Source organism: Enhydra lutris, unplaced genomic scaffold (assembly GCF_002288905.1).
Source record: "Enhydra lutris kenyoni isolate GAN:26980312 unplaced genomic scaffold, ASM228890v2 scaffoldscaffold73, whole genome shotgun sequence".
Classification (NCBI taxonomy): Eukaryota; Metazoa; Chordata; class Mammalia; order Carnivora; family Mustelidae; genus Enhydra; species Enhydra lutris.
In genome coordinates, this window is record NW_019154157.1 from 2,193,839 (window position 1) to 2,218,458 (window position 24,620).

Consider the following 24,620-nt stretch of genomic DNA (forward strand, 5'->3'; position numbering starts at 1 on the left):
AGGAGTCAGAGTCGTTGAAAACCAATAATTTATCAAAACGCGGCGTGTATATGCGGGGGAGGGTGTCGCAACAGACGGCAGCAGTGGGCAGGCGCACAGGGAGGGGACGGTGCCTGGATGGTGGGGGCAGCTTGCCGCAGGCGGGCCGTGCGGGCAGGCAGGCTAGACATTCTTGCCGCGCAGGCGCAGCTCGTGGCGCCGCAGGTGGTTGTAGAGCGACTGCACATAGGTGAAGACGCACTTGGGGTCGGGCTTCTTGCCCATGATCATCATGTCCTCCACCTCCACCAGGGGCACGCAGTCCACCAGCATCCTGCAGGGAGGGGGCACGGGGGGTGTGGTTATCAGCGCCGGACCCACCTCCTGTGGCTACCCTCTACCTGGAGGTCTTTTCACTGCTTGCGGCCTGTTGGGTCTTCCATAAACTCCAGATTCTTGATTGACTGAAGGGATAAAAGCATTCCGGGAAGACAGGAAACTTCAGGCCACACTCACCCAAGCCTAGAAGCTTCACTATGGGAGCCAGGCCAGGTAGGTGGAGGTGGAGATGGGAGAGGGGTGCCATGCCCCATTTGACTCTGGGCAATCCATCTCTTTACCCCTAGCCCCCGGGGTGGGGGGGTGGGTGTCCTGCCTCCAGATCCCACCCATATTCTCTCTGGAGGGCCATCTCCTACACAGCCTCAATGGCACACTCCTGCTGGCACAAGCCTCTGGGTTGGGCCATTGTATCCAGTGGGGCCTTACCAATGGGAAATCTTTCTCTGCAGTCAGGACCTGCCCCTGTAACCCTCTGTGCCCTGGATTAGCTCTCAGATGCCTGGTATCTCCTGCAGAAAGGCCTGGGAACCACTGTCCTTGCATGAGGGGACAATCCTGCTATATAAGATGGAGGACAGTGAGTGTGTGTGTGTGTGGGGGTAGTTATTTAATTCTTACCACCTGCCTTGGGTAGAGCAGGGGAGGCAGATGAAGGTCCCAACCAATACAGACAGGACCACCTACAACATCCTCAAGGGTAGGACCGCCCTTCTGTCATCCTCCAGAGTGCTAGCTGTACTTTACAGATAGGGAAATTGAGTCACAGACCAGGAGGCATGTTTCAAGACTCATAGCTTATTAGGTGCAGGGCTGGGCCTCCTGGGACTCAAGCACCCCAGCCCTGGGTGTTGACACCTGCCTGGAGCCTCCTCTTCCCTACTGCAGGAGCCATCTCCCCACTCTGGAGTCAGTGGGCTGCAGCCACTAAGCAACTGACAGCCCAGAGCTCTAAAGCTGGTGTTTGTTCTTTGGCTCCATTTCCCCCTCCTCTCCCAAAGCAAGACATTTTCTGCCCTGCTCCCTCCCATGTCCATGTTAACTGAATTTCCTTTGGCAGGTAAGGCATAAGGGCAGGAACTGTTTCTATCGCCAACACACCAAAGGGTCCAGGACTACCTCCTCTCATCTTGTGCCTTGATCAAAGTCAAACCTGAGACCATGGTAGGGCTGGGGCCTACTCCCAGCTCAGCTGGACTCCTTCATGGAAGAAGCTTGGGAGGCAGGAGACCTCTGTTTCAGTCCAGGCTGTACCCCTAATCAGCTGTGTGTGCTAGATAAAGCTCTGCCCTGTTCTGTGACTCAGTTTTTCCATCTTTATAGCAACAACGTCTTGGCCTCATGGGAGACCCTGGGAGCACTTAGGATGAATGAGGTGGTTTCTGACTCTGTTGCTGATGTGCTATGGTGTCCTTGGGGTCATCTCTGGCCCTGGCTGGATTCATTTCCCTGGCTCTACTATAGGGAAAAAGACAGCCTCTCTCTGCAGCTTGTTCAAGCTGTGGCTATCTCCCCAGGGATCCCGGGCTCCCCAACGTGGAGCTCCCTCCCACCTCTGGTGTCTTCCCTGGAGACCTTATAAAGCCATTGTTTACACTGGGGCTCACGGCTCAGGGCTCCAGCTGCCCCAGTGACAGGCCAAACACAGGGCAATTCAAGCAACAGCACGGCTGAGTCACACTTTCCAACTGGATCAGGGCTGGGTTGGGCCCCTCTCCTTCCAGGCCAGCCTGCTGGGCAGCAGCTCCTAAGTCCATATATGACCTGGAGACAGAATCAAGCCCATCCTCCCCTCACCTGCATGGTTTCTCTGGGTATATGTGTGCACATGTTGGCTTGTCCCCCCACCCCACCCCGGCTCCAGGCTTTGAGGGGCATCTGAGTTCACCACTAGCTCTGTCCCTGACTCACATTACTTTGGGCAATCCCCTCACTCTGAGCCTTTGTCTTTTCTTCTCTCTACACAATAGATGGGAAAGTGATGGGGTAAGGAAGATGGGTCTAAGTGGGGAGTCTGAGTTCCAGTTTCTGGCCCTGTCTCTGACCTAAAACCTCCAGGATGCTGGGCCACCTTTCTCCTTCTCTGAGCAGCTTATCTGGAATGGACAGTTAGCTCAGGACCTGAATTCTCTACTGTGGCTCTGAGGTGAGGTGACTAGAGAGAAAATGCCAGAGCTGGTTTAGAGATCCAGAAACATCTTCCTGTTACACTGTCCCCGCTCTTGAGCTCTCCAATGAGTACGGCACCACCAGCTCCCCAGGGCCCAGCAGATCCCTTGAGCCTCCTTCTCTCTCCCCAGCTGGATACATGAGGAAGTCTGTCCTGCTTCTTATTAAGCTGCTCCAGCTATCTAGCCCATTCCTTCCCTCCCCATCCCTCATCCAGGCATTGTTCTAAAATGCCTACCAGACGACACACATCCCTTCTCTGTTTGGAAAGCTTTTATGACTCTTGTCCTCAGGAGGTAGTTCAGACTCTCATGGCCCCTTCTTCCCTTCATACCCAGACTAAACTTCCTTCCCCTCTGGGTGTGACATGCTCTCCATCCCTCTTGCCCCCAGCCCTGTGCATAGGCTCATCCCTCTTTCCGGGACTCCCTCTCCCTCCTTTAGCCTGAACTTGTCCTTCAGATCCCAGCTCAGTTTGCACTTTTTCAGACAATTGTCCTGGGCCTGCAGGCTGGGTCAGGTGCCTCCTCTGGGGTTCCCTCCTAGGCTTGCTCCATCTCAGTCCGGCTCATGTGGGTGATCACTGCCCCTTTATAGAATGGTCTTGCCTGCTGGGCCCTGAACTACCAGAAGATAGGGCCATTTCTGGCTCCTTCTGGCTCTTCTCGGGGTCCAGTTGCTTCCCCCACCCACCTCCCGGGTCTCTCTCTGTGCCCCTCTGAGCAGATTCCAGATACAGCACAGGTGGGCGAGGCGGCGTTTCTCACCGTGGGGCCCCTGAGCAGGGGTTAGGACTTTTTGGTTTTTACCAGCCCCTTCTGGACCAGACAGCGGTAGAACTCCTGGATGTACGTGTACACGCACTTCCAGTCAGGCTCTCGAAGCCGCACCATGTCCTCTGTGTCCAGGAGCTGCGGGCAGTCCGCATGGGTCCTGGGGAGGGTAGGGGGCCGGGAAGGGGGGGGGAGGCAGGGCCCAGGAGAGAAGAGGGGGAAGAGGCAGAGAAGAGAAAGGGTAGGAGAACAGAGAGACACACACATACACACACACACAGAGACAAGAGTTCAGTTACATTCTCAGTGCTGCAGTCTGTTGGCTCCCCCCCGCATGCCCCTTCCCCCTTGTGGACGTGCCGCTCACTACCCGTCACTAATGGTGTGCGATGCAGACAGGGGTGGGGGGCCAGACCAGTCACAGGTGCAGAGAACTCTCGGGGCAAGCGGGAATGGGGTGGGGGGGCAATGGCGTTGGCAACTGAGGTTGGAGAGGAGGGCTGTGCCCCAGGGAGGGGGGGTGAGGGAGGCGTGAGAGGAGGTGGGGGAGGGGGAAGAGGAAGAAATCTGGGGGAGCCAGAAAGAGAAAAGGAGAAAAGGAAAGACAGATGGAGGGTGCTGAGGGTGAGGTGAGCAGACGGGGTAACGATTCCAAAGTGGAGGGCTTGCTGATGTCCTATATAAGCCTCTGGCAACACCTATATAGGCTGGGTGGGCCCAGGGCCCAGGCCAGGAGCCTCCTTTTGGAATCTCCAGCTGGGATCCCGCGGGAGCAGGAAGCTCTGGTGATGGTGGGAGGAGAGCAGGACAGAGAAAGGGAGAGAGAGAGGGAGAAAGGGACAGAGGGAGGATGGAGGGGATATGGACAGGGCCACCTGGTGGGCCTTGGCAGGGGCTGGTAGGCGGGCCGGCGGCTCCTTCATTCCGGCAGGCACCTGGCACACTCAGCGGCGGGTGGGCAGGGTAGAGAGGGGAGGGGCCTTCTGGGGAAGGGGGTCTCCGCCGCTGTCTGACAGCGAGGCTGGCCAGCTCCAGGGGGCCTTGGGGCAGCTGGTCCTGGCCCAGATGCGTAGCCCCGGATGCCCAGCTGACACCAGCGGGGCTGGGGCCCACACTTACTCAGCAGATGAGAAGGCCACCTCGAAGTTCTGACGCCGGTTCTGCGGGCTGAGCTGCCCATAGTCGAAGGCCTCGGGGAAGAAGTTGTGCACTAGGGCACAGAAGGCCATCCCATCACTCCAACTTGAGGAGAAGTTCTGGATGTCCACGTGCTATGTATGGGTGGTGGGAGGACCGGTCAGCTTCCCTGTAACTTCTGTGCCCCCAGCGTTTGGCATTCCAGACGTAGGGCATTTGGGGTCAGAGAGGCCCTGTAGCTCGCCCAAGGATGCACAGCGGTTGGGCAGTGGGAATGTGAGCGTCCTTCCATTCAGTTTGTCAACTCCCACATCTTTTACTTATTGGCACAGAGCCACCAGGAAGCCCAGCACCACCCAGCTAAGACCATGGTCATGCCTCCCCTACTATTTCCCTTGCTAATATAAATTTACGGAGCTCCCCAACTCCCATTTCCGAAAGCAGTGAGGGGGGACTCCAAGGGTGAGGTCTGGCTCTGAACTGGGCCATCATGAGACCCTTCCACTTAATCACTTATTCTGCAATCTAGGGCATGCTGTGTGTCCTCTTTGAGCCCGTTTCCTCATCCCACAGAGGGCTTCCATCCTCCCTGCCAGGCATGGGGGCTGTGAAAAGCACAGAGTGTGAGGAGTTCTGCCAAGAGGTAGGTGCAGAGCTGCGGGGTGGGGATTGGGGGTAGAAAAAAGAAGCTAGGCTGCCTGGCCTCATAGAGCTCACCTCATAGCCACGAGTCTTGGCTCGGCACCAGTCCAGCAACATCTGCTTGATGCTGTTGGCGTTGGGGACCCCAAAGCTGGTGGAGCGCTGCACGGCTGCGCGGGGTCCACCAGGGCTGCTGTAGGAGTGCGTTGGGGTTGGTGGGTCGGGGGAAAAGATGACGGGTCACATGACCATAGGGGCCGCTGCCTCCGCCCGCACGCCCAGCCTGTCCCAGCCCCCGCCTTCCTCGTCCTTCAGGCCCCTCCCCGCACGGCTACCACTGCGCCTTCCCGTCTCTGGCCCCGCCCCATGTGGTCATTAGGCCCCGCCTGTCCACGCCCCCCGCCACTCACCCTGCGGCACCTTCCTTCTCCAGCTTCTCAATCATGGCCTTTCGCGCCTGAGAGGCCGAGGTCTTGGGCAGGCTCTGCGCCTTCATCAGCTCCTTCTTCTTCTCTGCCTGGCGTTTCTCGAGTGCCGCCAGGCTGCCGGGCCGCGGGCTGGCCTCATCCTCGCGGTCAAAGATGCTGGGGGGTAGGGAGGCGACTGTTAGGCTCCTCCTGAGCCTCAACCCCCACTTGCCAAGGGAGGAGTCTTGTAACTCTATACCCTGTGGTATATCCACCACCAGCAACACCAGTCAGCAAGGGAGGCATCCTCATCACACCAGTTTTGCAAAGTAGACTGAAGCTCAAAGGACATAAAGGTGGGAGCCACTCTTTTCAACAGACTTGGGCCCTGGGGAGTTCTCTGAGAAGGCTCAATCTCTGATCAAGTTACTAGGTGAGTTCAGATTCTGGACACTATCAATAATGCCCACCAGCATAATCAGAATGATGGCAATAATAATAGCTCATACCTAGAGCCTTTCCTATGTGCCATTTTAAACATCACAAGGGGAGGGAGGACCCTTGTCATTTCCACTAAAGCTGAGAAAACAGGCCTCAGGTTTCAGAGGGCATGGCGAGGGGGGAATGCAAGAATGTGATCACAGGTCCTTCTGACTCAGTTCTTGAACCCCGCTGGTTCCCAGCCTGCATTCTGAGCCTACCAGCCCCGAGATACTCTCTAGGATAGAGGTGTACTCCTCCCTCATGAGAATAAGGTGCAGAGTGCTCTGTGACATGGGATGTGGTCTGCAGACACTGGGAAGTGGCAGGGCCACCAGGCAGCTCAGGGGCAGGCACGCCTCTCTATGGGCTCAATGCTATCACTGCCACTCAGAGCTGGGAGACCCTGAGCAAATCTCTGGTCTCCCCAGTGGTGTGGCTGCGGATCAGGAGAGATCACAAGGGGAGCAGGAGTGGCTGGATTCCTACTCTGACTCTCCCTGCCTGTATGCTTATTACCTTCCAGCACCATGGTCTACCCCTCTGTAGAATGGGTGTGCAGTGAGGTACCATGTAGTTGGGGATGGGTACCTGTGCTCACCTGCCCATCTTCTTGGATGACGACGAGGAGAAGGTCTTGGTTTGCACCATGGTGCTGCTGCCACCATCTGCAAGAAAGGGGAAGAGGAGCAGGGTGAGGGCTTGGGCTGAACGCCAGGAGATAGGGTTGGGGGGGTTGTGAGGGGGGGATGGTGGTAGCCACAGGCAGAGAAGAGAAAGTGACTGCTGGATAGAGACACACAGATGAAGGTATGGAGAGAGGGCTTGAGGAAGAGTCTGAGGAGGTGGGCAGGCAGGCAGGCACAGGGCGACACCAGGCGGCCTTACTCTCTGAGCGCCTCACAAAACTGGACTCCACCGTGGTGGTGCGGGCCGTCCGCGTGCCATCATCTGGAGAGGCAGGGGGTGAGAGGAGGAATGTGAGGCATGGGGCCAGTGGGCTGGCTATATTCCCACCCGGAGCCCCGAGCCCCGCTCGGCCCCTTACTGGAGTGGACGAGCCGCTCAGTCTTGGTGACAGTGCTGACAGCTGAGCCATCAGCTGCCCGCTGGCTGTGCTGCGTGGTGGTCTCAGTGGCTGTGTTGCCATGGCCCTCCCCTGGCCGGGCCCGTGCCTCTTGCAGCCGCCGTTCCCGTTCCTTGTCCCGCTGGTCTGGGTGGGGTGGGGGTGGCAGGGGGGAAGCCCCATGCATGCCCAGAAGGGCCACCCATCACCCACACAGCACATATGCACGGGCACACAGAGCACACAAGATGGGGTGGAGGGCAACTTGTTAGAAATACGGAAGACACAGGGGACAAGGGCCCTCTCTAGGAGTAGCTGAGGGTGAGGAGACAGCTATAACTTGGCAGGAGGGGGTGGGGTGTGGTGGGTGGCAATGGACTCAGGCAGCAACAAGGGAATATGGACTAGCTAAACTCAAAGGGGAAGTATTTGGATCCAAGAAGGGAGTTCCTGTGGGAATGAGTAGTTTAGTTTATTCCCAAGTGAATGAATATGCAGATCTAGGATGGAAGTAGCAGAGTTCGGGGAAGGAGAAGCTGAGTGAGGCTGGTGGCTGAATGGGTCTTTAATGGGTCTAAGGGGGAAAAGAGCAGCTGGAGGAAGACATATCTAGATCCAAGGAGGGAGTAATTGGGGGTACCTGAGAAGTAATTCAATCCAGGGAAAGAGTGGTCAGGAGAGAAGCTGGCAAGAAGGGTAATTGGGCCTAAAGAAGTAGGCAGGTGAGCACAGGGGCTAGGCGATCATCAGTGGGGCCTGGTGGAAGCAGTCAGCTTCAGAGAGTATCTAGAGCAGCAAGTGAATCTAGAATCTGAGGGAAAGAATAGCTGGATCCAGGAAATAGCTATGCTCAGGGAAGGGGAAGCTGGGTGGGGGCAGAGGCTACAGAGGTCATCAGTGGCTCTCAAGGAGAGAAAAGCAGCTGTGGGAAAGAATATTTGGATTCAGGGAAGGAGTAGCTGGCAGTACTTGGGGAAGCAATAGGATCCAAGATGGAGTAGCTAGGAAAGGGAGTAACTGGGTCTAGGATGGAGAAGAGAAGCTGGTTGGGGCTGGTATAACAGGAGTAGCCAGGGGGAAAGGCGGGGCTAGGGAAGGGAGACACTGGATCCAGGGTGAAGGAGGCAGGGAACATCTGGGGCTAGAGAAGAAGCTGGGTAGGGCAGTTTATTGAACTAGAGTGTCCATGAATGGACCCCAGAGCAATTGGGCAAGGGAGCAGCTGGATATGGAGTGGGGCAAGGGGCTCTCTACCTCTCTTCTTTTGTCGGAGCTCGCGTAGTGCAGCCCGGATGAGCTTCCGTTCCTCAAAGTCTGTCGTCTGATCCAGCTGCAGAGAGAACTGCTGTCATTACCCACCTGCTGCCTGCTGGTTCCTGGCCCCTGCCAACCCCTAGTCCACCAGATATGGCCACACCATCTTGTCCAGGATGCTTTCATCCTCGATGGCCATCAGCTCCTCAGCACTCAGCGGGCTCCGCCTCTCTGGTGCCTTGTCCACCCGGCTTTGCTCGGTGCCATTAGCCACTTCCAGTGCTGCAGAGGGGGGCTCTGCTGGCTCGGGTTCCATCTGCAGGGCGGGGAGAAGGCACGCAGTTTAAGCAGGGGTATAGATGAAACCAACCCTGTCCCCAGGGGATGGGGAACCAGGCCCTGGGTCTGTTGGCACAGCCTTGGAAATAACCACCAACTGGTCAGACTGCCCACGCGAGGATGGTCATATTGTGGTCAGGCTCAGGTAAGAGGTGCTGACAGCCTTGCCATAGGGCTTCCCATCTCCCTGGAATTGTGTTACTACGATCAATGGTACCAATACTGGTGACTCATTTGGTAGTGAGCACTGTATAAACACTAGAGATTTTACTGTCCCTATTTAACATACAGGAAAACTGAGGCTCAGAGTAGCTGCATGACTTGCCTTCAGCCTGGGGTCTGAGCTGAAGAACTCCTGAGTCTGAGTTCTTTCTGGTACTTCATCCCCAGCCCCCTCCTAGGCAGGCTGTGCTGGTATTTCCCAAGGCCTGGGTCCTTCTGGGCCAGTGCCCAGGCAGCACAAGCCACACACATACACACACACACATGCCCCAAGGGTCTGGACCAGGGCCCTTGGGCTCCTGACCAGGTGTCTGTCTGGGGCTGCTCAGAGCCAAGTCCTCTCTGAAGCCTGCCCTTGCTCCCTCTAAGGGGCGTGCAGCCCCAACTCAGTGCCCTACCCCTCCCAGGCCACCTTCCAACCACTTGCAGACAAGCCCCCAGCCCAGTTATCATAGCCCCTCCCCTCCTGGCAGGGCCTCTCTGTCTGCTGTGAGGGTAAGGAGAGCCAAAGTGGCAGCTGCTTTAGGGAGACTCAGCCTGGCTGGGGCAGAGTAGGGATGGGGGTGGGGGTGGGGGCTGGGGCCTGGCCAAGGGCTGCTGGGGCAGCCACCAAGTACGCCTCAGGGCCAGGAGCCTGGCACCCTCTCGCCTGAGCATTGGAGCACCAGCATCCCAGCCCCTCTGCAGATAGGTAAACTGAGGCTCAGTGATGGTAGAGGCATATCTTAAGGACCCTCAGCAGATGCAGAACCCCCTCAACACCACCCCCCCGGGCCCTGCTTCCCCAGCCCAGAGGGACTTACAAGACTGCTGCTGCGGGCTAGGCCAGCAGAGGAGCGGCGGCGGGTACTGAAGGCAGGCGGGTGGGCCACAGGGGTCCCGGCATCCTCAGCCGCCTGGAAGAGGGCCTCGGGGTCGGCAGCGGCCAGGAGCAGCTCGCTGGGCTCCAGCTCAGGCTCAAGGTCAGGCACAAGTGGGACCCCCAGCCGAAGGCTCAGCACCTCCACCTGCCTGCCCAGTGCATCCAGCCGCCGGCTCAGCGCTGCCGTCTCCACCCGCAGCTCTTCAGCGGCCCGGGCCACGGGTTCCATGGCTGAGGCTGCTGCCTCAGCTGCCTGGGTCACTGCCGCCCGGCCAGCCTCAGCCACTGCCCGCAGCTCCTCCAATGCCAAGCCCAATCGCTCCTCAAGGGCCACAGCCAGCTCGGACCCGGGCCCCGGGACCCCCGGCATGGTGATGGCAGGGGTTCTATGGTGGGGTGACGATGGGGACAGGGATAGGGACAGTTGCCTCTGGCTGGCAGTGTCAGAGTCTTTGCAGCTGGCCTGAGGGCGAAGGCAAGGGCAGTGGGCCTGCCCCGCCCCTGCTGGCCTCCCGGCCTCCCAGCCTGCCACCCGCCAGCTGGGGCTGGGGCCCGGGCCCAAATAGAAACCTATTCTGGGCTCCCTGTGGAAGGGGTTGTGGGGGAGGGGTGGCCTGCCCAAGCAGGCCGACCGCCAGGCTTGGCCCTGGCCCTGCACAGATCGCAGACGGGCAGTACAACAACGCTGCACGGGTTCTGAAGGACTACCAAGGCCACAGCCCCATGCCCCGCAGATGGGGAAACCGAGGCAGGTAGCAAGGAATGGGCCTGCCTGGGCCACCATTTGCATGAGCTGTGAGGATCCAGCCTGCCAGACTCCAGAGCCTGCGCTCCTTTGCCTTTAGGCCATGCAATTTTAGAAAGCCTTGAACAAATGGGGGAAATGGAGGCAGAGAGGCAGGACTTTGAGCAATGTGCTAGAACAAGTGTCTCGTCCCTGACATAAACATTTTCTGGCCTGCCTGTGGCCCTTGGATCCAACTACAGATTTTGAGCCCATTTGAGGCACTTTTCTGCTGTCCCTCGATTCTAGATGGGGAAACTGAGGTGAGTTGGTGGCATTAGACGCAAGACTCACTGTTGTTACCTCCCACCCACCCCAAAGGCACCATCCCCTCACTCTCTCGGCAGAGAGCAGACAGGTCCTGCTCTGAGGGGGAAAGGGTATTTTCTTGCCCCCACCCTCTTCCAGTCACCCCCAAGAAGGCCCAAAGCTGGCTCTAGCCATCTCACCTCAACCAAAGTCCCATTCAGTCCCCAGTGAAGCCAAGAGGACATTACCTGGGCAGCCAGACGGCCCATTGGGGAGTCCCTTCCCCAGCTGAGCTCCCAGCCGGTTGATCCCAGGCTCGGGAATGAATAATGGAAAGGTACGGCGTATTCAGTTCCCGTGGCACCTGTTAGGCTGCTGCCTCCCCCTGCCTATCCCCAGACCCATGCTTCTGCTCAATCCCCCAGAGATGTAGACACAGATGGTAATCACTAATCTCCAATCTCCTAAGAGGCCAGGCTGATCTTGGATGAGCAGATCAGCAGCTTTGCTTCTTAGGGCTGAGGTCCAGTTTGGAAAGGAGCAGGAGCTCTGGGGCTACCACACGAAGAGGGGGCAAGCCCGCACTACCCTCTCTAGGCCTCAATTTTCCCATCTGTTCATTAGGAATGAACCACCCAGTTCTGGAGTAAGGACCACACCAGCATGTGGGAAGCCTGAGACCAGTACAAAGTAAGCTCCTGACACACCTGCTGGGTCTGCCCTTAGTTCTTCCACCAACTGGCTCTGGACTGTAGGTAGCCACCTTCTCTCTCCGGGCCTCAGTTTCCCTGTGTGTGCAATGGGGGAGAAGCGGAGCAGAGGAATCCTGCTAGCCCTACATCCTGAAGCGGTCTATAGAAGACTGATGGATTGTGAGGCTGGTAGGGTAAGGAGGGGCTCACCTTAATGCTGCAGCCTCGGGAGGCATGGCTGAAGCTGGTGACGTGAGTGATGCTACCCAGCTGGGCCAGGGTCCCAGGGCTGCTGATATGGGTGATGGTGCTCTTGCCCCCACTGCTGGTGCTGAGGAGGGTGGGAGGCGCCCGGAGCCCCAGCGTCAGTTCTGGAGGGGGAGAAGGGCTACTGTCAGATCAGCTGCAGTGAGGGAGATGCCAGCCAAGGCTAATGGTGCCCCTTGTTCCCAGCACAGCCTTTGGAAAAACCCTGAACCCTGGCCACAGCGCTGGTCCTATTTGCAGAGCTGGGTGGGTGGCTGGCTGCAGACACTCCTTCCCAGCAGTGGCGAGAGAGCAGGGAGGCCTACCTGCCCTCTGGTTGCCTGTGGGTAGCAGCACTCGGCTAGTGGATGCTTGGCCACGGCCATCCTTGATCTCGATGGTGAATGTGGTCTTCATACTGGCCCCTGGCTCGGCAATGCCGACAGGCACGGGAAGCGGGGCACTGGGCTCCTCTGAGCGGGCCACGGGCCCCCCTGCTCCGTTTTCAAGGGGCCTGGCAGCCAAGCCCCGCCCCCTGGGGCCCTCCTCCCGGGGGCAGCTCTGAAGCTGGGCCAGGGGCCTGGCTGTTCCTCGTGGCTCCTTGCTGGGGCGGGAGGAGGTGTCACTGGGGCCCCCTGAGGAGGAGCCGCTAGAAGAGGAGGCAGGGGTAGTGCTGATGTGGGAGGGGCCCAGGAGTCTTGAGGGGGTCGAGGAACCCAGGGCCAATCGGGATGGACCATCCTGGAGCCTGGCAGCCATGGGAGAATCAGAGGTGAACTTGCGCACACGATCCTGCACAGAGCCGGCCCGCTGGAATGGGGAAGGTCCACCGGCAGGGGTGGGGGGCTCTAGAAGGGATTAAGACGGCTATCAGTGACTTGGTGGGCCAGGGACTGCCCCAAGTCTCCAGAAGTGGGAACAGGTAGTACCTCTGTTCTGGGCTGGCTGGCGGGGGCTGAGCACCGACAGGGAGCGTTGGCAGGGACGGGGTCCAGCCAGGTCTAGCACTTTGGAGAAATGGTGGTGGGGGGGGGGGGGGGGGTGGGAGATAAAGAAGACTGGCTATGGGGGTTCCACCTCTTATAGTTCTCTTCTCCACACCACCTCAGCCTCTCAACCCCTTCTTGTACTCCAGCCTCCCCATCCCATCTTGTACCTCCTTAGCTCCTGGCCTCCCCATTCAGCTGTATCTAGCTTATAGGCTCCTCCTTCTCCTCCCACACTGACCCTAGGATGACTTGGACACTCCTGGGGGCTGGGGCCAGGCTTGGGCTGGAGGAAGGGTGCCCAGATCCTCCCTGCTGAGGGGGGGGGGGGCCCCCCCCCCCCGGGGGGGGGCAGTACTGCCCATGGCCTCAGCTGGGAGATGGGTGCACTCCCTTATTGGGGAAAAGAATGTGCCTGAGGCCCGTTGCCTTTCAAGGCTGCTGGGAGGCCTCTGGCCATGGGTGGGGGGACGGGCCAGGCTGGGGGTGGGGACACTTCAGGGCAGTGGGAGGAGTGTCAGGGACTGCCTAGCTTTGAAGAAGCTGAAGCTGTCTAGGCACTAGAGCCCATTTTCCAGACACAGAAGGGGAGGCTTGTAGCTACCTCTGCTGGGACCCTCACCTGCTCTCTTTGTGTTGGAGGGACCTTTGGTGGGACCTTGGATGGCTGGGGGCTCTGTGAGGCCAGGCAGGAGCTGCAGGGGAAACAGCATAGGCAGAGCCTGACTTCCAAATCAAGGAGCTCACCTGCCTGGTATCCCTGTCCCTCATCCAGACTCACCTTGCTGACCACCTGCCTTTCAGTGCCGGGGGTGGCTGGTGGTTCCTGGGGCTCAGGACTGGTGGCTCTGGGTGGCCTGGAGGGTGACTCGGGGCTGCCCACAGCCTCAGTAGTAGGACACTGGGCCACAGCAGGCTCTAGTGGAGGCTCAGGAGAAGCAGTGGTGGGTGAACTGACGGGCGAGGCAGGTAAGCTGGGTGTGCCCCCAGGTGGGGCCCGAAGCAGGAGTGTCACTGTGGTCACATCCCGGGTGGTGCCCTGGGGAGGTGGGGTTGGCTCTGGGACCTCTGCCTGCTGCTCCTGTTTCTCTGACTCTGGCACCTGTGGGTGATCCACAGGATGCAGCCAAGGCTCCCCAGACTGGCAGGTGCCCAGGGCAGGGCATGCAAAGCAGAGGGGGTAGGCAGAGCTTCCCATGGGCACACCTGCACACGCATGCAAGCTGATCTTCACTTCCCAGCCTCCCGGCACTGCCTAGGTGAGGGTGGTTTGGACAGGACCAGATCCTATGCCAAGGGTCGGGGATGACAAGAGACCTGCTGGGGACTCCTGGCCTTAATAGATCCCTGGAGCAGAGGCCCCCTGACCCTTGGATCCTAGCCAGGCTAACCAGAGTGTGTGTCTGTGGGGGTAGTCCTTCAGGAACTGGGACCCAGCGGCCTCTGCTGGCCACTTAGGGAATCTACACAGCTTGACCTCTCACCCACACTCCCTAGAGAAGAGTCAATTCCCAACAGTGCTCCACCCATCAGCTGGGGTGTGATAGGTAGGCCCTGATAAGCCAAAGTCAGGATGTGGGCTTCTGGATAGGGAGGGACAGCCTCAGGATCGATTTAAGCTGGGGAGGTACCAGGGTCAGATTTGCATTTCAGGGAGACTGCATTGGCTACAGAGCAGAGGTCTAATGGCCATGGAGGGCCGGATGGCCATGGTGGGTGAGAGGTAGGCATGGAAGTTGGGAAGCCAGCAGGGTGGTAATGGGAGACACACTCGGGATTAGTATAGACAAGATGGCTTTGAGGGGACGGCCTGGCTAGATGCAGAGCCTGGACTGGGGGACATGTGGCCAGAAGTGCAGGAGAATAGGCAGAGGCCTGAGACAGAGCCCTAGTGTCCCCCAAACACCGCCCACCCCCAGTCAAGTACCAGCCTAGCAAAGACACACTGGTGCTCTCTGCTGCTGGCATCCATGGGTGCAGGACACTGGGCTACCCTCCCACCCTGCCCACTTTCCTTACCTCACACCGTTCCAGCCTCTGTGCTGCCTGCCCCTTGCTCTCCTCTCTTGAGCCACTGTTGGCATGCCCACTGCACAACCTCCCGGCCAATGTGGCGGCTGGAAGGGAAGGAAAAAAATGCCAGGTGAGTGGCCAGGAAGGGATGTGGGTGGCGAGCAGCAGGGCACAGGGCGGGACTGGGGTGGGACACATACCCTCAATCTCCTGGGCCCTTATGCGGCGGATGGCAGCACGGATTAGCTTTCGTTCTTCATACTCACCGGCACCTCGCAGCTGGGGATGAGAAGCAGGCCGTGAGAGCTGGACTGTGGAGTCTGGCTCTTCACCCACCCTGGCCCATCCCCTGCCCTGGACTGGGCCTCACCAGTGCGGTCAGCTCTTCCACATCATTCATGGACTCCAGCCGCCCAGCCAGCCGCGCCAGAGCAGCTCGCTGCTCCGCCTCCTGCTGCTGAGAGCTGCGGGGACATCAGGACTCTGACCCCCACTGCCATAGCCAGGTCACAGAGGATGCGGGCTGAGGGCAGCGGCCAGGACTAGGTACCCAGAACCTTGGCAGGGGGGCAGGTGGCAGTGCATGCCCTCTGGCTACACACTGGCACACACATGCCCGTGTACATGAGCACTAAGACCACGGGCTCCGATATGCTACTGACACGGGTGTGTCTAGGACTCCATGACTGGCGAGGGGTCCGGACCCAGAGACATCCTGGCGTATTCCAGATGCCTGCCTTTGCTGCCCTTTGCACACCCAGCTGGGGAGCAGACATACCTGTGCTCCCACCTGCCTGCACAACACCTGCTGAGCCCCCAGTGTAGCCTCCTCCCACCTGTGTGACCAAGCCCCCCGGCCACTCACTGCAGCCAGTTCTCCTTGTTGTCCTGCCGCTCAGCACGGAAGCGCTTGGATGCCAGGGCCTCCTCCTCACGCTGCAGCTCCTGCCGCTGCAGCTCCCGGATGGCTGAGCGGATGCGGCGCCGCTCAGCCAGATCCGCTGTGACCTCCAGCTGTGGGACAGGCGGGGGCGAGGGGCCAGTCATTTTGGCTGCTGGGGCAGAGGGCGGACACCAGCTGCCCACAGCTTGGCCTGGGCCACAATGAGTGGTCTGTATCTACTCTCTCTGCCACATGCTTGTCACGAGCCTGCCCTCCCACCCACCCAGGGTCTCGGGAGACCCGGCCCATGGAAATAGAGCTCCTAGATGGCCCACTGTACATGATTGTTTACAGAGTGGGCGGAGAGCGACCACCCGCCTGGGCATTGCTTCCTAAGATTTGACTCCTGTCTCAGAGTCCTTCATTGAACCCCCTAAAACAGCCTGGGAGTCAGGAGGAGTGAGGCCACCCTATGGGCTCCCAACAGGGTCCCCAGGGAGGAAAGCGTGCTTAGGATGGCTAGAGTCCACCATGTGAGCAAGGAAGATTCCCATGTTCTGTCCCAAAGCACTACAGCCTTGCTGAGGGTGGCAGCCTCATCCACATCGGACTGATGGGAAAACCTATGCAGAAGCAGGTGTTTAGGAGTCCCAGTTTCTTGTCTGGCTAGAGGCTATTTTTTCCCCCCATACTGACCCAGTCTTAACCATCATCAAAGGCTCCAGGGCCCAGAGTAGGAGGGTCAGCTCCCCAGACAGATAATATAGCTGCACTAGGGTCTACCCAGGGCCCTAGAGAGGGTATAAATGGCGGGGGGGGGGGTGCTCCCACCAGCTTCTTAGCCCCTTAATCCCTGGGAGATTGGGGGTGGCTGGTCTAATCTGGTTCAGAAAGGGTACCTTTGCTGGGCAGTCAGCCAATTCTGTTGCACTCCCCCCTGCCCAGGCCCCACATCTCTCCCCTCTACAGTCTGTGGCTCAAGAGAGAGAGGACTGGCCCAGGGAAATCATTCAGGATTAGGGTCCAGGAACCCTCTGCCTCCTTCCTTTATAGCCTCCTCCCCCATCATTCCTTCCTACTCCAGGACAGGGGGTCAAGTGGTGGTGGGGATAGGTTTCAGCAGGGGTATGGGTTGGTCCAATCTGCCATCAGGTCACTTGCCCTGGTCTGAAAAGAGTAAGGAGAGTTCTGGGGGACAGATCCCTCCATGAGTCCCTCAGGCTCCACATTTCTGAAAAGCTATGGGAGGATCCCTTGAGGTTCAGGCCAGAAACCCCAGCTTGCTCCAGCCTCAGTCTGCGCCTGGCTGGGTGGTCAGGAACATGTCCTTAACCTCTCTGTGTCTTGGTTTTCTCATTTGCCAAAAGGAGCAATTGCTCCCACCTCAGGGCAGTGGGTGGGGATGGGGGCAGTGACTTGGGGTCCCCCTGCATAGCTGTACATATAGTAAACATCACCCCTTCCATGGTTCCAGCCACTTAGAAGGAGAGAAAGGCAAGGGCAAATAAGTGTAAGATATCATGCATAAGTAACATTTATCGGGAACCTCTATGACAGACCCAGCACTGAGCCCCCAGTCTGCCCTAATCTCACAGAAACCCTAGGTACTTTATCACTCCTATTTGACAGGTAAGGAAACTGTGGTTCAAGGGGAGAGAAGTCATTTGCTCACAGCCAAATGACCTGAGCCAGGATTGAACCCATGTCTCTCTGACTCCAGCGTCAGCCTTGAGCTGAAGATAGCTCTGTTGCTGGGGTCCCTCTGCTATGGTGGGTACCTCAAGGGCCTTGGCACCACTGTGTAAGGAACCCTGGACTAGAGACAACTATAAAGGCCAAAGAGGGCCTATTATAGCAGAGGGAGGGAGCAAGAGGCTTACCTTCCCACCCTCCAGCCTTGGCCTCAGAACTAGAGCTGTCTGTGTTACACTTGGAGATTGTGGGTCTGAGGGGTCAACTGGTTCAGTGCCCCTTTACAGAGGGTAAAGAGGCTAAGAGATGTCTAGCCTTCTTTGTCTCCTGGGTACCTCTTCTGAATGCCCTGGGTTCCAGAGATGGGGTTCTTATCCCTGAAAACAGCATGATGTGGAAACCTGGCTACCTCTGAGAAGACTCACTGTCCCCATCTGGAAAATAGGATCCTCCGGCTGATCCCCCTACCACATGAGTGGAGCGGGGCTGGGGGAAGGACAACCTCATGCTACTGGTCATCCCCAGCATGACGTTGCCCTTGAGCCTGGATACTGTCGGCTTATGTTCCCAGCCCTCTCAAGCCCCACCGTTGTGTGTGGAGGGGGCTGTGGGAGGGACGGAAGGAAGTACAAAGAGCCATCGTCCACCAGAAGGAAGGGGAAGAGGATAGGGCGGTTTCCGAAACTGCCCAGTAAAATTCTCCCGGGAGGAAAGAGGGCACTTCCTCCTCCTGGGAGGCCGGGTCTCCGGGCCTTTCTGTCCTCACTCTTGGGGAGTGTGGGGGGGTGGGGTCTGATAGGCCCCAGCATCTCTCTGGGACTCAGTCTCCACACCAGCACTACACAGAAGACTTGCCAGGCATTTCCTCATTCCCAGCTCCTCCAGCTACCCCGGGAGACCCGCCGGCAATGGAGCGAGGCCTCGCCAGGGGGCGCCGAAGGCCCACAGGCTCCGGAACCGCCAGTCTTCCCAGGGCACCGCCCACGCCCCTCACGGGCGGCCCTGAACTGGGCGCCCGGTGGGGAGCCAGACAGGAAGCCCCCGCCACCGCCTGCTTTAATGTCTCCGGCTCCGGAGAGGAAATCAAAGCACTTAAGCAGCTTCCCTAGGTCACCCAGCTAGAGAGCGCCGGAGCTTGAACTCGAACCCCGGGACCGAGGCGGAGGGCGTCCGGGTATGTGGCAGAGGTACACGCGGCGTGCCTGTCCCCGAGTGCCCCCATCCCGCGCAGGCACCCCGCCCGGTCCTCAGGAATGTGCGGGAGCGTAGGCCGGAAGCTGCTGCCCGGGTCCCCGAATCGGCCCGAAGCTGGGGCGCCAGCCAGCTTTCCCTTATAAGGCCCGGCCCTGCGGGGAGGAGCCCAGCTTGGGACGCCCCAGTTCTTGCCACGAAGCCGGCGGGAGCCAAGCCGGCGCTCGGGGCGGGAACCCTCAGCAGTGCCGGGGCGAAGTAATGGCGGGCGCCGGCCGTGGAGGAACCGGTCTTGGAGTGGGAATGACCTTGCGAGGCTTCGCAGTCCCAAGACAGCGTCTAGTTAATTCTTTCCCAGCGAGGGGGCGGGGCTGGGCCGACAGCAGCTAGCGCTTGGGCTTCTTTACGAGCCCACATGGGCCCAGTCGGGGTTGGCGACTGGAGAGCCCTGAGCCTCCGAGGGGACCCCTAAAGACGGAGATGCGCGGGGGCCTGGCTTGCTTTCTGGCACGCTCTGCCTTTATTGCCCTCAGCTGACTTCCTGAGGGAAGGTCAAGCTGACGTGGTGGGAACTTCTGGAAAACCAATCTGCCACACAGCCGGCTGTGGCGATGGCAGACACCCAGAAAATCTAAGGGGCTGGTCTGAGGGCACACAGGCTGACTGCCTTGGTACATCATGGCAACAGTGGCCACTGCCCAGTGACTCCTGTCCCCAGAAGAATGGTATGGGGGTGGGTAGGTCACTAGCCTTTTCCTAGGAAAGGTAAATCGCCAATTCACCCCCCTCCCCGCCCCAAAGGTTAAGGGCTGGGGGGCGGGGCTCTGGCCCTTCCTCCCGTTCAGTAGCTCCCTGCCCTTGATAGTGGTCACGTGCGCGCCCTGTTGTGTTGCCCTACAGCCTTTCTGTGCACCGGGACGGGTGGGCTATGTTTAGATAGGGCGATCAAGAAGCTGGGAAAAGAGTGGGCCTATTCTTCCATTCTAAGATAGGGGCCCATGCCTCCTTCTATCCCCATGCCAACTCTAGGATCTGGATATATGTTTGCACAGATCTCCCTCTCCCATTTTTCAGGTAAAGAAACTGAGGCTCAGAGAGGGAAAAATGACACACTAGAAATCACAGAGCTTATAAGGGGCCCCAAGGCCCCCCAAGGGCCTTTCCCTCTTTATGGGCTCTTCTGGCTTTGACTTATCTTTGGTCCCCCATGGCTCTCTTTGGGGTTTGTTTGGATCCTGGCACACCCTCTTTGTAGCTAGGTGCCCTCGGGGAAGTGATTTCACCTCTCTGAGCCACAGTGCCCTCCTGGCTTTTGGAGCTGCTGTAGTCACAGCTTCTGTGAGATGGTCTAGCACCCAGTCTGACCCCTGCTGTGCCCTGGCATTTTTTTTTTTTTAAGATTTATTTATTTATTTTAGAGTGAGAGTGTGAGAGCAGGGGGAGAGGCCAAAGGAGAGAGAGAATCCTCAAGTTGACTTCCAGCTGGGGGGGGGGGGCGGGGGGGGCAGACGTGGGGCTGGATCCCAGGACCTTGAGATCACGACCTGCGCCAAAACCAAGAGTTTGAGCCACCCAGGCGCCCCTGTGCCCTGGCATTTTTAATCATTGGTGCTACTGTTATCATTGGGCCAGCCTCCGGGGGCAGGCACTGCCCAGGCAGTTGCTTGGGAGAGCAAATCTAGCCTCCCCACACCTATAGCTACACATGGGTGAGTCCCCAGCAGTTACTGTTTAACAGGTGGTGGCAGTGGGGGCCTGGGAGGGACCAGGCCTTAGCACCCAGCATGGACAGGCACATGCTAGTGGGTCCGTGGCATCAGTCATGCATAACAGGCTTAGTCCTGTTCTCCTGAGCCCTCCTCCTGCCCCCTCCCTCCACCCCTCCCCTCATCAGCGGAGAGGTAGCCTGGACAGGCCCTGCCTCTGACCTGGCTTGCCTGTCATCACAGCAGGGATGAATGGGCCACTTACCAGCTTCCGCAGGGCTCCCTCATCCAGCCCGGCGAAGGCCTCATCCGCCATCTTGCTGGCCTCTACCTCTGTCTGTCCCCTCCTCGTGAGATCTCCAGTGCCTGTGGCACCTGACAGCTCAGGGAATTCTGTAGGAGACAGACATGAATTAGGCATGCCCGGACCTCTGGAAAACACAGGCACTTGGGCTCTGTGCCTCAGTTTCCCTCTCTAACCCATGATCATCTGTTGGGGTCCCATACTTGCTCCCTGTGGCTCCGGACTGGGAGTTTCCCTCAGTCCTAGGCTGATATGCTGAAAACTTAACAAACCAAGGGTGGGAGTCCCTGGTTCAAGCCCAGCTAACTTAAGGCTAGCCTGCTGCGTGGCCTAAACTGGGCTCTTCACAGGGAGAGTAGAGACCTGGATTAAGGCCCACCACAGCCTGCTCACCACCAGGGGGTGCCCGCCAGACTCCAGTTTCCTGCCCCACCCACCTATCCCCAGGGCCTGCCCAGCTCCCTCCCGGACCAAAAGCTCAGGCTCCCTGGCTGTGGGCTGTGCCCATATCCAAATCCATGCTGCCACTGCCCCTCATTTCCCCAGGTGATTTAATCCATTTGGAGATAACATCCTGTCTTCCAGTTCTTGACGGCAGCCCTCTATACACACTCCTTTCTTCTCCCCGTCCTGCCCTCCCCCGATGCCAGTTGCCTAGACCTCATGAAGCCAGGTGTCCAGGCACCTAGCTCCTCCTACCAATTTACACACTTAGAATTGAATTCCCCAGCTAGAATGGCCTTCAGAACCTGATCCATTCAACCTCTGGATAGGCAAAGTGAGGACTGAAAGGGGCCAGGGATTTGTCACCGGGGGGAAGAAGGATCCCAAAGACCCATGGCAGAGGTGGATTTAATCAAAATCTTGGCCCCCTCTTGCTCCTGAAGCCCCCTTTCCAAAGTGCCCCTAGGGGCTCAGGACACTCCCTCTTGCCCCATCACTGCCCATCATGGCCCCCTAAATCCTGGCCTAAACTTCCAGCTCTTTCCTTCCTTCCTCATCCCTCATGTCTTTATGGAATTTGAGGGCCCACAGCCTGACACACCATAGGTGCTTAGTTAATGAGTGGTGACTGAAATGGCCCCAGGATTGCCCACCCCCCCAACCTCATGTTGATTCATTCCTCAGTTATGCCTTTCCCCTCCCCAGAACACTCACTTGTCCAGTCACCCCATCCGGTGAAGGGGTCTGGTGATGGTGGGATGTCCTAATCCACACAGCTGGGGTTCTTCAGACCCTGCCTTTTCAAGTGGCTACTTGCCTTTCCCATCCCCTTAGGCTGGATAGGTGTCAACCACCCATCTTCCCTCTGTTGGGGTCCTTGCCTCTTTCTACCTACCTACTTTGGGGTAATCCCCCCAAAGTGCCTCAGCAACACCTGACATAGGTTCTGTGGACACTCTGAGTTCCCCCATGTCTCCTGAGGGGCAGGGGGTCCCTAATGCGTAAGCCAGGACGCCAGGGTACTACTATAGGAAATGTCCTTCTCCTTAGTGATTCCCCCTGCTGCCTCACTTCAATTACAGAGCTCCCTATCACACACATAGTCTGCGGTCCCCAGGGATTGAGAGAGGCCTTAGAGTAATGTGGGACCTTCCCCAAAGTGTGTGCCCCCACAGACTAGGGACCCTGAGGTTCGTGGAACCTCCTGAAGATCCGTGGGTGGTATCCTTTCCCGCGGTCTAGAACCTTATGCCATGGCTTACAGCCCCCGTGGATGGGTGGGAGCTCTCAAGTCTGGGAGTCCCAGAACCCCTGTCCAGATATCCGGGTTCCACCCCCAGGACCCATCGGGGGTCCCCGTACCTCCCAGAGGCCTGCACACCCACCTCTCAGTCCGGCCCACCCGTTCGGCGCTGGCTCTGGTCAGGTCACTCGGGATCCGACAGAGTAGGAGCGGTCAGGCGGAAGGCGCCGCGACCGGGATCCCAGTCCCCCTCAGCAACCGTCCCCGAGAATCTGCTAGCGCCGCCCGTCCAGCCTCGCCGGCCTCCCTGCCATCCCCGCCCCTCGCTGCCGCGCCAGCCAATTCTTGGGAGGGTTCCGCCCATTCTCGTGCCCCATTGGGGAAATTCAATTTGGCGGCCACGCCCCCAGGGCAGGCCCGCCCTACGCGGGCCAGGTAGGGGATCGTAGTCTGGGGGCCACTGCAGCCCCGACTTTGGCTGGTTGGGCAGGCGTGGGCAGGAGGACGCAGCTTCGCACCAAAGTAGTGGAGGGCGCCCAAAGCCGGGGTAAGTGGCGCGGGCTCGTCCGACTCGTGGAGTGTTCAGAACAGGCCCTCTCCGCCCTCCTCTTTGTTCAAGAGACCTTGTCCTTTCCCCCGACTCCGCCCCCTTCTCGCGTTAGCCGTAGGGTTTGGCTGCCGCCCAAGCTGCTTTCGGGACACCTGGTCCCGGCCACCTAAGAGCAGGGTTTGTGACCGGGCAGCACGTCGACCTTATGTTGGTGCATCTCGAGGAGCATCTCAGGTGGAGTAGGATCCATCACAACTATCCTTCCCTAGTCGACACACCTTTGGCCGGACGTTGACTTTATCTGTCATGCATTTCCCTTCAGAGCCCCCGCCCCGGCCAAGGACCGCCTCTGGTTGCGCTAGCGTCCTAAATAGGGAATACGGAGTCCAGACTCTCATTCAGTAAGTGAGGAAAACAGGCCCAGAGAGATTCAACATGCCCAAGACAACACCAGGAGTCAGCCAGGGGACCCAAGAGCTCAGATCCACTGGGGAGGGTGGTCCCCGGTATTTCGTGCTGGAGGCTCAGGACCCTCCCACCGACCCACAGATCCAGGGTCATTGGATCCTACCTGTTCAAGGAGCTCGGGAGGTGGGGACTGGAGTCCTGTCTGTCAAATAAAAATAATTCCAGCTTTTTTATTTTGTACTTTCCGCGTGCCAGGTATATATACTCCCTATAATGACTATTTGAGCCCAGGGTTACTGTTCCGTTTTACAATTGAGGACAACAGCTGATGGTGGAACTGTGATTCATCCCAGCACCTTTTGAGCCCAGAATTTGCTTTTACCCACTGTGATGTGGGGTTATGAGGGAAGTAGTTTCTGCCTATTGCCCCAGCAGAACCCCACAGCCCTGCTGTCCAGATCCTGGTGACCACCCACCCACCCAACCCACCTCAACCCCATCTAGAGATAGGGCCAGTACACTCCCAGACTCTTTTAAAAGGTGTCATCTTATTTCATCCCCGTCTCCCTGAGGGGTGGTTCCACTTTACCCCTGAGAAAACCAAGGCACAGAGAGGGAAGAGACTTGTGAAGGTCACACAGCAGGAGGAGCAAACAGAGCCCAGTTTGGGAGCCCACGTTTGGAGGTCCCCTTCTGGGTGGGCCCCATCTAGGCCCTCTTTACTTGACCTAGATACTGTCTTATTCACCAGAATGAGGGGCAGCCCCCTGGGCCCCATCTAGGCCCTCTTTACTTGACCTAGATACTGTCTTATTCACCAGAATGAGGGGCAGCCCCCTCCAAGGCTAACTTGGTCCTACTTCAAACCTCGTGCGGCCTCGGAACAGTGGGTTGGGGTGTGGTACACCTAGGCTACCTCAGCTTCTCAGGGCCTGCCTGTGTGGCTCCAATGAATGGCTTGCTTCTTGCTAGCCCCACACCCTCCCCCCGCTCCATACCCCGTTCCCGCAGGCTGGGAGGAACCACACAGGTGATTCTATGCCTGCGGACTTACTAGGGCTTACTAATTCTCGCACACGCTCACCAGGTCTTGGCAGTACGGAAGAGGTGCGTGGGTCCCTTCCTGAGGTTGAACCCTCAGGGCTGGGGTCCTCCTCCAGACCTACCGCCCAGATTCTTTCTTCCTCCCTGCAAAGGGTGGGGCGGGATGACGGGGGTGGCAAAACAAAGATCAAAGGGTAGCCAGGTACAGTGCCCAGGAAGCCTTCATCCACAGCCCAGGAAGGAGTAAACATCCCACGAGGAGAGCCTTTCAGTAATTGAGCACCCATTGCATGTCAGACACAGGGTTTGGCCTACTGCAAGTTAAGCACTGTGCAAGATAAGTATCACCTGGATTTTACAGAGGAGTAAGCTTAGGGAAGTGAAGGCACCTTGGGCTGGTAATGGCATTCAAACTTGAGTGGAATTCTGCCCCATGCCTAAGGCCCTTTCCTCCATCTTGCTTCCTCTAGGATGGGGGAAATCCTGGAAGACTTCTCAGAGGAGGTGATTTGCATA

General features: G+C 58.4%; 1 protein-coding gene across 2 annotated transcripts; it reads right to left on the reverse strand.

Annotated features, from left to right (window-relative positions):
• Positions 1-11: 11 nt before the first annotated feature.
• LOC111160037 (smoothelin) lies at positions 12-22,362 on the reverse strand. Of its 2 annotated transcripts, XM_022522816.1 has the most exons (21): positions 22,245-22,362; positions 20,377-20,504; positions 15,505-15,653; positions 15,010-15,103; positions 14,840-14,918; positions 14,646-14,743; positions 13,408-13,728; positions 13,249-13,321; positions 12,570-12,641; positions 11,967-12,488; positions 11,605-11,765; positions 8,410-8,562; positions 8,247-8,322; positions 6,975-7,139; positions 6,815-6,877; positions 6,528-6,594; positions 5,450-5,623; positions 5,115-5,232; positions 4,380-4,531; positions 3,352-3,420; positions 18-313 (listed from the first exon to the last, which is right to left on the reverse strand). In XM_022522816.1, the coding sequence occupies exons 2-21, from the start codon at positions 20,425-20,427 to the stop codon at positions 163-165; spliced, it is 2,808 nt and encodes a 935-aa protein (XP_022378524.1). In that variant the 5' UTR covers positions 20,428-20,504; positions 22,245-22,362; the 3' UTR covers positions 18-162. The 2 variants fall into 2 exon arrangements, with proteins under 2 accessions (XP_022378525.1, XP_022378524.1); XM_022522817.1 differs by lacking the exons at positions 3,352-3,420; positions 22,245-22,362 and adding an exon at positions 9,611-9,703 and having other exon boundaries at positions 12-313; positions 20,377-20,493.
• Between the last annotated feature and the right edge of the window lie 2,258 nt (positions 22,363-24,620).